At 41.6% G+C, this 14,349-nt stretch overlaps 1 protein-coding gene across 1 annotated transcript in view; it reads right to left on the bottom strand.

The window, feature by feature from the left end:
* TTK (TTK protein kinase) overlaps positions 1 to 14,349 on the bottom strand; it is a 38,057-nt gene that overhangs the window by 13,986 nt on the left and 9,722 nt on the right. Inside the window, exons 8-15 of the mRNA XM_018552707.1 lie at positions 13,157 to 13,259; positions 12,063 to 12,186; positions 10,296 to 10,486; positions 8,977 to 9,110; positions 8,443 to 8,572; positions 6,005 to 6,097; positions 511 to 668; positions 280 to 431 (exon numbers count right to left, since the gene is read on the bottom strand). Coding sequence (XP_018408209.1) covers positions 280 to 431; positions 511 to 668; positions 6,005 to 6,097; positions 8,443 to 8,572; positions 8,977 to 9,110; positions 10,296 to 10,486; positions 12,063 to 12,186; positions 13,157 to 13,259 — 1,085 coding nt within the window. The remainder of the gene's footprint in view (positions 1 to 279; positions 432 to 510; positions 669 to 6,004; positions 6,098 to 8,442; positions 8,573 to 8,976; positions 9,111 to 10,295; positions 10,487 to 12,062; positions 12,187 to 13,156; positions 13,260 to 14,349) is intronic.

Here is a 14,349-nt window from a genome sequence, read left to right as displayed (position 1 = left end):
AGGATTTTAGGTCTGTTGTGCTGCATTCAAGTAAATGGGATGCCCTAATAAAGTGCCCTAAAAAAACCACACTTTTGAACTGAAACAGATTTTAAAACACAAACACCCCGAAAAGGTAAAATTAGCCATAGCTGACTGGGGAACTTTATTCATCTTTCCTCTAAGCTAAAATAGTTGGGAGTTTGTGCGAAGATAAAATTGTAGACATTTGTCTTTTTAGATCTTAAATAACCATATAGCTATGTAAAACAAACGGTCAGCAATCAAATAGTCACCTACCATGCTGGTGTATTGTGTGAACGGCTTCCAGCATGTTCTTCCAATAACTCTTCCTCTCCCATGGATTAATAGTTTTCTTTTTTCTCAGCCATGTATTGAGATCAATATTGCCACACTCCATAACCATGTAGATGTGTTGCTTTGTGATTTCACTGCAAGAAAGAGTTGGCTCCTTTCAGATATTTAAAACATAAAAAACTCATAAAACCTCAAATAGTTCCATACACTTACTAATCATACAGTCGGATTATTTTATCACAGTGTTGCTGAAGTTTATTTAAATGGGAAATCTCATTCTGATAACTCTCAATAGTCTGTTCGTCAGCTTCCTCCAGGTCCACATACTTTATAGCATACAGATGTTTTTTCTCATCCATAACCTGAAAGACCTGTAATACAACATACAAGGTTGTAATGGAACAATATCCAGATTGGGCAGCAAACAATTCATTGAGCAACACTTGACTCATATGAAAAAAATGGGATCACACTAATAAAGCCATTTAAATCAGCAAAGGAAAATGTCCTAAGACACTATGCTTTGAATAGGAAGTTACAGTATTCAGCAAAAGCCAAAAACAGACAACCCAGCAAACATCTATACAAGCACCAAGCTATGCTTTCAAATGCTAAAAGTCTAAGAGGATACCTGATGACAGATGCTCATCAGTATGCTTTTCATTGTTGCACAGTAGTAAACCTCTTGTTTTTGCATCCACACCACCTAAGTAGAATGGATGCAAAAACAATGCAAAAACAAGAGGTTTACTAGGGTGAGCAGCAATGAAAAGCATACAGGCTGATGAGCAGCTGTCCGTTCATGAACTTAAAGAAATACAGCAAAAAAATTTACTACATCCAAGGAATAAGTTCTCGATCCATTAATAGTCTAGCACAAGGGCAATTTATAGATACAATAATCTATGACTGACAAATTAGAAAAGTACACAAAAATCATCACAGCTATAAAAATCTAAGGAGGGAGTGACAAAGAGAGGGGGCCTGCCTCACAGTAAAGGGGACTCCAAAGGCATGGATTTTAGTTGAAAGGCCAGCAATCAAATCTTAAACTGTTAAGTCCTATAATGTACCTAGAAGGAAATGTGCAAAATAAATAAATATATATAATTTTTTTAGAAAGACCACATTGTCTTAAAAAATTGTCCTAACATGAGAAAAGATTTTTAGTGGTTACAGTAGAGTATTTAAGTCCATTGAGCAACACATTAGAGTAGTAATTCTCGGACATGTGGTTTATATTGCCATCTGCAGGAAGTTTGGACACTGGCAAACAAAAGATGTTAAGCCAGCACTTGTATAATCCCATTTCCAGCTGTCATACCTCGGTTTTGTGAGCAGTCGAGAACACAAGGTTTAGTAACACAGAAGGGTGGGACGTGTCCCTCAGTGGACTTCAAGAGAAAGACTTAACAAGAAGACAAAAATCTTATTTTCTTTATCGTCGTATCTAGGAAGTAAAAAAACAGTCCATCTGAGCGGTGGGCAAAACATACCGATAGTTGTTACGGATGTACAATTTCATAAGAGTAAAATAATTCAATATCTGAACAAAGGGTTGACAGAGATGAGTTACCCAAATATGGGGATGTTCAGCAGCAAGGAAATTACACCCGAGGACCAAGCAAGTATAAACCTCGTAGGGGGAAAACCAGGTCATGAAGGAACAATATACCTTAATGAACAAAGTGGAAGACAAGCAATTAGTGGGATGCTTAGATGAAACATTTAACCCTTGACTTTAGGAAGAGGGAGGTCCAAATATGAACAATGTCAACTAAGAAGTAATCTCTAAAAAGGAACAAATATAGATATTAGAGCCCTTGGAGGAGAAAATCTTACAGAGAGAAGGCTACCAAACCCGAACCCTTAAAAGAGTTCCCTTAAAACCCTTAAGAGAGTGATCAACAATACCTGTATAAAGGGTAGCCAGGTGTCAGGATGTATTGTAATGACAATAGGGAAACAAGGTCAATAGGAGCAGAAGGAAAAGTAGTCTTTTCAGATCCAGCTGACAGCCAGAGCCTGTAAAGTGCAGAAGCACTGTAAAGGCGCTAGAGTTAGGAATCTACCTACCAGCACCGATGAAAAATAAGTGCAATAAATAAAGAAAAAATATCATCCAGAATGTGTGTTAAGAGTTTACATCCATTGGGATGATGTTTTCCAAAGGAAGGGAAGGCCCTACTCTTAATAAAATCCAGCAAGTGGGGCTTCCAGGAGGAAAGTGCTAGATAGGAACTAGGAAGTAACCAAATCCCTACAAAAAAAAGGACAGGGCTCAAAGAGGATCAAGCATCATAGGGAATACTTTGCAACTTCAATGAAAACACCACTGTCAAAAGGAGTGTGTGATTAAGTGGCATACATATCTACAAATAGATTTCTATCAGTAGGAATAAAGATCACAGGACACACTGGTTATTCTGGAAAAAAGCACAATGGGGTATAATAATGCCAGAAGAGGGTGTAAAATAAACAAGCCTAATCTAAAATGTAAGAGTAGGAGCTGCAGGGGAAAGCCATGAGAAAATTTAATGTTACTTTAGGGAGTCCTGAGCATGCCAGGCACAAAGCTAAAGCACCCTACACATGTGAACAGACATTACATTACGCCCAAGCGGGACAATGTAGATGCTTCTAAGAGACCATCCCAAACGTAATGCAATGCTGTAGACATTAGTTCCAAAAGCTCCAGGGTAAGGTTTACCTCGAGAAGGAGCAGTCTCTTTAACAGTGTTATTTTAATCCTTCAAGGGTCAGACAGTTACGCCAGTGAACTCAAAAGTGATGCCACAGAATGAAATCCAGCAAGTGAAATCCTTAAATGTAAGAATATCACCAATGTTTTGAGTGGTATGTTCATTAATGCAGATGGCTGGAGTGTCTACAGTGGGCAAAGACCACTTATTGGTAAATTTCGTTTTTAAAAGGGAAAAAGCTACTTTACATTGTCAGGAGGGAGCCTTGATGCCACAGAGTGCTTCCAGGAAAGTTTTACAAAATGAAGTATGGGAAGGTCTTTGTAGCCACAGCTCTAAAAGACCCAAAGCCTGAAGCAGCAGGCCGATGCCTTAATTGCAGTGTAGAATGTATTACACCAGAGGAGCAAGAACCCTTTATAACATAGAATCATATGGGACTTGCTGAAATACAGGTTTATTCAGAAGGCTGTGAAGGTTCTGAATCTAAATCAAAGATGCTAATATGGGCTCTAGGCACACTTAAAGGAGAACTATGAGGTGAGTGCTTTTCACTCACCTCATAGTTCTAGCCGACCTGTGACAATGAGACTGTCACAGGTCGGCTCAGTAGATCGGGAGGTGAGCGAACACATACCGGCGTTCGCTCACCTCTCGATCCTGTCACGGCTCTCTGCCGTGACAGGGGAGTGGCTGGATTCCCCCCCTCCGCCAGCGCTGACTGGCGGAACGGACGGGGGAGGTGGCGGGTACAGCTGGCTCTGCCTCTAGATAGGCAGAGCCAGCTGTCAGTCACGCAGCTGGGCGGATCCTGGCACAATTGTCGGGATCCGCTTCAGCTGCTCAGTATACTGCGAGCTACAGCTCGCGGTATACTGAGCCTAGGGTGACGGGAGGACGCTAGTTTGTGTCCTCCCGTTACCTTAAGGAGAACTATGGGGAAAAGCCTTAACCCCATAGTTCTCCTTTAAAGATGGAGGCTCAGTAGGGGGGTTCTATTATGGAATGCACCAGAGTGCGCTCAGAACCCTTGCAAGCTTGATTGCTGCCTTAATTGAGCACAGACCAAAGTTGATATTAAAGGTCTCATGGATGTATGCGAGGTCCCAGCCTCACGTGGCAGATCTGTATAAATACTCCAGAGAGGACAACCCTATAGTTAGAGGTGCCGAGATCTGTGTTTCATTTCTGGGAAAACCAAGAAATCACCTCCATCAACATTAAAAAAGTATGGGCTGAGGTCACTCATAGCAGCAGGACTGTCCTCTCTGCATCTTTGCAAAAACATGTTGCACCACTTAGCTGAGAACTAGGCTCAAAGTAAGACTTACATACTCACAAACCAAGCTAGTGCTGATGAGGGTCGCATGCAGCCTGGAAGTGACCGGGTCAGCGTAGCAGAACGAGACTGGATGATCCACAAGGTTTCATAGAAGCAGATGTCGCAACAGGAAGGTACTTTCTCTAGGCTGAAAGAGCATTGTGCGCAGGCAATATTCCACCTACCAGATGATGTTAATGCTCAGTTACCTTAACCTTATGTGTCACTGCACAGAGACAGTGAGAAAGTTTGATCAGCGTGCAACTGGGAGGTAGCTCCCAGTGCTTCAGCACGACCGGCCCCATTCCCCGAGTGGGTTCTTGGAGACAGAGTCACAATCACACGGATTGTTGTAATTTTTACACACAGATTTGTTTATTAACACTTTAGTGTGCAGTTGGTTCACATAGACCTAGCGCAACATATTTGCTTTACAGAGTCACAACTAAGACCATGCCAGAGCTCTGAAACTGGAAAGCACTTTGCAGATAACACAGTACACCAACTTTGAAAACCATCATAAGCAAAGACCAGGGCCCAAAATTCATGTTCCAGGCAAATCCTATAGATAGACTGACATTGCCAAGGGATGGTCTCACAGAGTCTGCAGAGACTGGGCCACAACAGAGGCTGCATCACAGCTTTGGACCTGAAGAATGCAACTAATACAGTACACAGAGGTCTGAAAAGCATCAAAATGCAGAGCCCAGTGTGTGTGTCACATGTCAGGGTAGCCCACAACATACCAGTTCAGAAGGGTGCAGGTAGGGCTTCCAAAGCTAGGCTGAGGAAATGCCAATATGCTTCAGTCCAAAAGCTTTACTCGCAAAGGGAGACAGGAGAGACTGTGTCCGAGGCTGCGCCACGGCTCTGGGCCTGGAAGGTGCTCTTTGGATAACAGTACACAATGGTCTGGAAAGCACCATAATCAGAGCCCAATGTCCGAAGTTCACATTCCAGGCTAGCCCCACAATCTTCAGTCCAGCAAGGTCTAAATATGGCCTCCAAAACGGTTACTGAGTATATGCCGATCATAGCTGGAAAGCTGCTATAAGGAGCATTTATCGAAATCTTGACTGAAGCTACTGAAATAAAATTATCCAGTGTTTAAAAGTAACTTAAATAACCTGCTAGGACACTTCCAAAAAAAAAAGTAGCATGACGGCCGGAGGCAAGGTTGTACAGGGGATGATAACGTGTTTTTGTTTACCAGTGTTCAAACATCCTGTAGACTGCAGCATAATCCACATGTCCAAGGATTACTACTACCCTGTGTAGCTCAATACACAAACAGAAAAACGTTTAGCAGTATAATCTACATTGTTTGTTCAAAGCAGAATTCCAGGTGTTCTTTTATATGCCCCCACCTCTCCCCACTGCGTTAAAAACAAAAATATAGACCCAAGCTTTACTTACCCTCTTCCATGTTCCAGCGCTGTCCCCAACATCATCTTCAGGGCAGAATGACACCGCCATTCTCCCAATTTCCTGTGAGCCCGGCCTGTCGTTCGCAGGTCAACCATGGAGTGCGCATTATCACTCAAGCTGGGCTTCCAATACTCCAGGACTGACCGGCACTCACATGGCATTACATAGTCACCTCTTCGTCCTGGATGAATGCCCACACCACCTGCCTCCCCTCTTCCCACATAGATATATTGCAGAATAGTATATCAGCGATTACCTTGCTGGAGCCACCAGTGCCAATTTGTTTTAAAACACCATAAATTCTTCCTTTGACTACAATACACTCATTAGATGCAATTGACGGAGTCATCTGAAAAAGAAATATGTACCGATGAGTTTAACGACATCGAAGGTTGCTCCTCAACAAGCTGTTCCCTTGATCACCATGGAAGATAAAATACAGTATCTATCCATTCTTGCCAAGTTCAGCATTTCAGAACTTGCCACAACATTTTGACTTCACTCCAAAACACTCATCCTGAAAACGATCTGCTTTTCTATAGAAATTAAAATGATTACTCACTATTCATAGATTATCCAATAAACTGGAATGTAGCTAAATGATTACAGTTTGTGCACATACTGCGCAGTATTCCATTAATGACCAATAATTTTATTAAAAAAAACTTCCCTCCTGCACCAATAGTATTAGAACATTCAAAAGGACAGACACACATTACATAATCTATTTTTACAGATGGACTTTTGCAGGGTAGACTCCTGAATGAGGGACGCTGCAGGAGAACACAGAGTCCTGAACAGGCTGCTGACAGTGTTTCCTTAAAGTTAACCTGTGAAAACAAAATTTGGTAAGCACCATTGCCAACATTTTTAAACAGGTACAGGCTCCAAGGCTGACATCTTGATCCAGGCAGCTCCACTTTTTCAGGATTTGCGGGTTCACAATAAAGCCCACCTACCACATGCAGCAAAAAGCAAACTTGAAGCTCTATAGCAGGAACCCTCTGATTAGTATGCGTGGCAGGCGACCCTATTTGCCACTGCTGCCCCTGTTCCTCCCCGTGCCATCCTCCCCACTTGATAAGGATGGGCCTGGTGACAGTTTACATCTAATACTGCAATCAGCATATCAAGGAGGGTGTAGGTTTTGTTGATCTATATCCACAAGTAGTTTCCAGACGTGAATAGCAAGATGTGTCACATGAGGGTGCTTGCTACACAGCCTCAAGCTTGCTTTCTGTCCCGGCAAACGAATGTGTGTTTTAAAGCACACCTTGCACCTAAATGACTTGCTGCAGCTTCTAATGCACACAGTGAAAAATTCAGTGTGCAATGAAAAATCAGACTGAAACATTTGTAGTACAAGAGGGAAGCCTGTACAACTGTGCAAGACTGCAGATAAGGATGGAGTTCAGCTTTAAATTGGTTTTCCCTCCCAGTGCTTCCCAGCTAAAATACGGAGTTAAAGTGACATTAAAGTCAAAAATATTCCCCCCCCCAATGTTAATGTCAGCACTTACCTTAAATGATGTTTCTTAATCCGATCTTCTTTCCTGTCCTTTTCATCTGTCCCTCCAGCGCTGCGGAGGGCCTCCGATCCAGCGCTGTTTGCTCCGAGCTTGCTGGACCTTCCTGTCCCACAGTGTCTGCATGCGGGTGCACACGTCCATAGACTTACCTTGTGTCTCTCCTCGCATCCCGGGTGAAAATGTGAACTGCGCATTCGCCCGCCCCAAGATGCTTTGCGGCCGCCCGAGAATCTTCACATTTTCGGACGGGAGCGCGCGGGGAAGACAGGCAAGTAATAACCATTTTCAAAGCGGGGTTTTTTTTTTTTTTTTTACACTTTTTGCATATATTTACTGCTTGCCAGCAACTGAGTGTTTAATAACCCTTTAAGGAAAAAACATATAATAAAAAAATCAACTGAAGGAGTGAAATGGTTGAACATATTCACCTTTTGCCCTGCTTCCGCCTACAGCCCCAAGGGGAGGGCAAGGCCATGCTTCTGGAGAGATTTGGGGAATGCAAAGCAGCCCAAATCTAGCTGAGGATGCTCCCAGCACTGTACTGCACCATCTTCTCGTGAAACTTGAAGTACTCAACATTCCCCAGGATCTTATCCAGCAGGAGGAGGATGTCACTCCTGCACTACGGATGCCAGAGGACAGGTAAGCGTGATATCTTGTTTTCTTCTACAGTGAATTTTATTTACAGCTTTGTGCACAGTATCAGCAAGGAAGAGGGGGGGCACATTTAACCCTTTCGCCTATCACTCTATATGTGTGCTGCATTCGTGTGTGCATTTTTTTTTACTATTAAAATTTTAATTTTTATTAAACACTTTCCTATCACAAGGAGGCTTACAAGCCCCCTTGTGATAGGAAAGCGCAGGCGACGGGTTCTTTTTAAAGGAGATATCAGGGTTCTGTCACAGACAGAGCAGCCGAGGGTTTGACAGCACTGAACCCAGAAGTGCTCAGACCTAAGCGTTTCTGGGCTCATTCTTCATAGTCGGGATCCGCAAATGTACAGCCAACTGTATCACTTCTACAAGAAAGCCAGCAGCCAGGCTGAAAAAGTAAACAAACTACCGGCTGCTATAGTGGCAGCAAAGCAGTCAATAAAACAGAATAAAAACTAGTTCATGGATTACACACAGATATAGGTGTACTATCAAGAGAAATACATTACCGGGAAAGCTGAAGGTTGCAAAACAGGATTGGCTGGTGTATTTGGGAGTTTATAACTGGGCAGGTTGTTACATGGAGTAGTAAACTTGGAAAGGGGTCTTAGTGGGTCTTTCACCACAGGAGTTCTGAAACTAAACCAGAAGAATGATGTTAAAACAAAGAAAACATACAATACTTCAGCTTACTGCTTATGATATGTTGCTGCTAACCCAAGTTCCAAAAACCACTGTCATAAGTTCCCATCCTAAAGAAGGACATGGATCCATTTAAAAAGCAGCATTGTGGCCCCGCACATTCATGAAGCACAGTGGGATTTACAAATGTGCCTTGCGCTCTACTGGCTTTGAGTCTAAAGGTAGCAGAGCACAATAATAATATATATTACAGATAAATTTAAAAAAAGGATAAAACACTATAAACTCACTCTAATTATGTAGTACAAAAAAATTAGAGGGAAAAAAATGAATTGTTAAAATTTTGGTAAGTATGAATGTACATAAGATTTTAATTTTACAGTCTCTTTACTAGAAATTACCAGTTCATATAATCCTCCTGTGGTTTGGCAGGGGTCCTGCAGGCTAAAACAGGATCACACCTGGTTACTGCCACTGGCGGAGATACTCTTCTGGCAGTTGGCAAAACACTGGGATCCATACTCATTCGCTTGCCCTAAAACAAAAAAAATCCAAATTAGCACATGGGTGCAAAGCTAGCAAGGAAGAAAACTGATTTCTTTGTATGCACTGTAAAATATATTGATGGGATACAGGAGATCATATGGTTAGGTATACTGTTACCTACAAGAAGATTGGACACTGGCAAACAAGAAAATCATTAAAAACACAAAGATGAAGGGACTTGCGTCATGCATTGGACTCAAAGAAAAAGGATTGTTGTATGGCAAGTACAAGAATTCTGTTTTCTTTATCATCCACCGAAAAACACGGAAAATCGTATACTGGTGAAATGTCTAAAAGCAGTCCAACTACGGGGTGCGCAAACAGCAACAACCACTAACAGGCCCCCCCAAAAAAAAACAGAACAGGAGACTGCCTGCAGCCCAAGAGCCATCTGAAGAGCCAGCGCCTGAAATCACTAAAAGGGATGCAAATTATCAAATTCCAGCTAGGGAAGAAAAAAAGAAAAAAACTAAAATCTGACAGTCAACAAGAAACTAACCAAGCCCCTACTAGGAACGAGTACCAGACAAAGCACTAATGTCCCTGCAAGAGGAAGAAGGCCCTTATCCTCTACTCAACTGACCCCAGAAGGGTCTTGAAACGAACTCCGTGTATAGAGAGATAGTGCGAACAAACAGCCACTTGGATTGAACTATAACGTGTGCAAAAGCAAGCAAAAAAAAGCATTGGCAGCGAAAGGGTTAAAGGAGAACTTTGAGGTGAGTGAACATCACTTAGCCTCATAGTTCGCGCCGGCTTGTGACAATTAAATTGTCACACGTCGGCTCAATAGATCGGAAGTGAGTGAACACATACCGTCGTTCGCTCACTTCTCGATCCTGTCCCTGCAGAGAGATTTTGTTTTTATAAATATAAATAAAGGGATGCACAGATACCAGTTTTGCGAGTACGAGTACTGGTACTTGCCGGGTACTTACAAGTACGAGTACCGATACATTTTTGTTTATTGTCATGTGTCAGTTTTTCTAAAACAACACAGACTAATGATTTCAGGACAGTGGTGGAGTGCCAGAGCCAGGTCCCAGCTGCAACCCTGGTAGTTCTCATGAAAATGCCAAGTATCGGCACTGGTACTCGAAAAGTATCTGTGCATCCCTAACAAGAACATTGATTATGTACCTGGCTGAAATGATTCTTATACAGTACTACTTACCTCTCCATGAAAAAGGTCACTTGGCATCTCAGGGATTTTCCACTTCCATTCCATTCCAGCATTGTTGGGTTTGGGAGGATCAGGCTGCTTTGTGTCTATTTTGTTGTCACTTTGGGGCCCTAGATATTCTTGTTCATTAAACGGTGGGTTGTATAGTGCTGTAGTAGAATCAGTCTCATCCATATCTACATCTAAAAAAAAAAAAATTTGAAGACTAAGATGGATGAAGATCTCGGGTGAGTATGGTGCTAATGCATCAGCACAAAGACACAGACGACCCCATCTTTAACCACTTCAGTATTAGTCTGTATAAACCCCTTCATTACTAGGCCACTTCATTTTTAGCGCTGTGATAAGTGTGGCTGAGAATTAGTTGGTCACGTAACACCGACTCTAATCGGCTCTGTACATAATTGTCTGAACTGCACTGTTCGAGGATGGCTTAGGATGCAATTTTTATTTTAAAAAAAATATAGGAGTAGGCGAATGATTCACGTACTGTATATCCAAAGCTAAAAATGTTTTTCATTTTGGACAGTAAAGAATAGTTAAATTTCAAGTCGAGGCTGCCCAAAAGTTTTCTTCTTCTTGTCATCCGCATCCTTTTTAAGAGTTTTCCACTTCACTCACTCTTCTGTAGACAAAAGTCAGAGGAAATCTCTCCAAAGTGAGGGAAATCCCCTCTTGGGACACTTGTCACTGGAAAAAGCATCCTCCATGAAAATTTTCCCTTTTATTCCCATTCTGGTGGCAACTTGACATTTTGTTTTTTTTAGTACAAATAGAGAGTAGAGAATATTGAGAATTTATATATATATATATATATATATAAAAAAAAATGTTGCCTTTAGATACGTGTATGACACCAAATCCACTGACCATATATAGCACAAGTCTCATAAAAGTAAACAAAACAAAAAAAAACTTAACTGACTAATCCAAATCTTCATTTTGTCTCTCCCATTGTTGCCCCCCGAGGCACTGCAGCTCACAGTGGGAGTGTTTTAGTAACAGACAGTGCTGTCAATCCAGAAAGCAGTACTAGGCGTGGCCAGGTGATTATTGACAAGCTACAGGCTTGTAAAATCAGCAGCAGTGATAATACTGAATGCCACTCCCCCTGCAACATTTTTCACTCCACTGCAGCGTAAGCAGACAGTCTACAGAAGCAAGGCAACGCTCCTCTGAATTCAGGAGCAGCGCAGCATCGTTGCCACATGACACGAAGCTGCATTAGATGGACTACAGTGGCAGGATTAATATGTGTGGCACTTTGAAAGGCGACTAACAAAACGAAGAGTAAATGCACTTTTTTGGAGGGAGGGCGGATTCTACTTTACAGTAAACAATGCTAATTGCTTGACTTCAGTACTTTTCGGTCATTGACCCAGAATAAATGTGCTGTAAAAAGGAGCCAGAACACCTGATCTGACTTAGCAATTACTGAAACTAAGCAGTCAGCCCCTCATACACCCCAACAGATTTACTTTGCATGACAAACATTGTCAAGCTCATATATTGGAATATTTAGTGACCAAAATGAATTTACTGCATCACATGGAGAAAACAAAGCGGATGGATATGAACTGCATAAAATGGGGTATGTAATCATTTCAGGACTACATTATGGTCATTCAACAAAAGATATTTAGTGCAAATGTATACACAAAGTACTATCAAACATCCTTGCTAATATCATAAGCAAAGCCTTTCCTTCTCTTAAAGTTAAATGAAAAGAACCCAGCACAGTGAACACCTTACCTTTACCCTCATCTCTTCTGACAGTGATGCTAGGGTTCGTTCTTCTAATGATTACTGACGAAGCAGTCTTCATCTCTACACTGTCCTCATTAAACTCTTGCTGATTTGTCGGGCTTGCAATGTTGGTTGACTAGGAAAAAAAAATGATTTCAATAAAAAAAATGGCTTTGGAAGTCAAGTTGTTCCATAGAAAATCGCTACACACAGTCAACAATAATGGTTTTAGGTCAGTTTTATTTCATCCAACAGGTCTACTTTGAACAATTAGAATATTTAAGGGAGGATTACTGCAAAGTGAATCAACTTCTCAACCATAATCCAAGTGTAATTTTATCCATCATCGAAACCCAGGGCTCTGTGTCTTGCATTTACTAGCTTCTATAGGTTAGAGCGTGGCCTTATACTTCCCATAAAGGGTAAGTGGTCATTGAGGCCACTTATAAAAGGGATGGGCCATTAGTGATGTGCTGGATAAGACCAATCTAGCTCCAACTTCCCGACAGAAGTCTGTATTTGCCTGAGAGGTTTTAGAGTCCCAAGATGCTTCTAGTGATAACTAAAGATATGCAACTCTAGGTGCCTGCATTACCATTCAGCCGACAACCTACTTAGTGGTGAGCCACCCTCAATCTTTCTTCTTTCTACAGAACAAAGTTGTGATAATGAGATCAGTGGGAGGAAACAATGAGTATGGGAGGGGAGGAGAGGGGAAGTGGTTAGAAGCACCAGCAGCGTGGGCAGCCAGATATATCTGGCAGGGTCACTTTAATGTCCCAATGTACACCACTGCATGATATTGCAAGAATAAATTCTAAATGGAATCGGTATGATACCATGTTGTAAATGGTTTTGTTTCCTCACATAGTATTTAGGATAAAAACTGAACTCCGGTGAAATATATAACATCGTGGTAATTTAAATTAAAAAAACAACAGAAGGGTTAATAAACTGGTAAAAGGGTCACCATGCAGAAAAAAAAACCAGGTGAATTTATATGAATATACACATTATATAAGCAATACAGAAATACAACCCTAATGTATTAAACATCACAACAAGATCAAAGCTAGAAGAAACTGACAATGTCACATGCAGTATGCATTGCTACTAACCTTGTTTCCTGAAGCCTGTATGTCATCTTCTACACATTTGTGTTTGGACAAAGAAGGCACGACAGGCATGTGCAAAGAGCTAAGGGGTTGCCTTGAAAGAAAAGGGAACATGAGGGCTTTATTCAGAGTATAGTAAAGTCTATGCCCGTTCACACATACAGCGGTGGCCTGTATTTTACCGCACCAGAACGCAGGTCACCACTAGGACACACAAAACCATTGCTTTCTAAGCTCCCTGTTAACACCACAATGCACATATGGTAAGTGGTGAGCATGCATGCCGCATTGTTTCGCAGCGCACTGGATATCACTGCAGGTAAACGCAGAGGAGAGACCTGAAGGTAGTGTACACATTGTACACTACCAATAAAGTTAAAGAAAAAAATGTCAACAGGAAAATGCAAGTGGAACTGCTACAATACGTTAGCCTGTTAGTGTGAACGGGCACTCAAGATAAGAATCAATATGCTGTAGTTTTGGATAGATAAATTCAGAAGCGATCTGGCGACAGGTAAGTCGCCAGGATCGCTTCTGTTGTAAAGCCGACAGTCGGCTCTACAAGTTTAAACAGAGTCCCGGCGGCAAAAGTCACCGGGAGTCTGTTTAAACAGCCCCGATGCTGGCGACGTACACTGTAAGTCGTCAGTCACGAAGGGGTTAATGAGGCCTGTCCCTATTAACAGTTATAATCATATAGCAACAAAAAAATACCCCATAAAGCCATATTTTAATAAGTATATGTATGTAATATATTAATCTATAATCCCCCCGGCTTATTGTAAATCATCAAGTGACAGAGTCTTTCAATATATACAAGGATACTGTTCACCCTTACTATAGAACTATTGGCAGTACTTATCAGAAGGGATCAGCATATTCAGGTTCTACATATAACCAATCTGTAAGAGAGAATTTCTCCACACGAAGATGACATGCTGCTCAAATTTGGCAAACCCTACCAACAAAAAAGTCCGCGTAATAATCGTTTCGCAAAATAGTCCAGTTTTAAAGTGAATTACAGTAGATCCATTATAAGCCAAAGCCATCCACAAATTCCACTACCTAGGCAGAGAAGTTCTAAAACAACCCATTTCAAATTCTTATTCTACTTCTCCCCCCACAAAGGGTGGTCTAGCCCTTTCCAACCTACACACACTAGTGATTATTTCCGAATCTTAACG

The sequence above is a fragment of the Nanorana parkeri genome, unplaced genomic scaffold (assembly GCF_000935625.1).
Source record: "Nanorana parkeri isolate BGI_ZX_2015 unplaced genomic scaffold, ASM93562v1 scaffold96, whole genome shotgun sequence".
Classification (NCBI taxonomy): domain Eukaryota; kingdom Metazoa; phylum Chordata; class Amphibia; order Anura; family Dicroglossidae; genus Nanorana; species Nanorana parkeri.
This window is presented reverse-complemented; position numbering and strand designations above follow the sequence as displayed.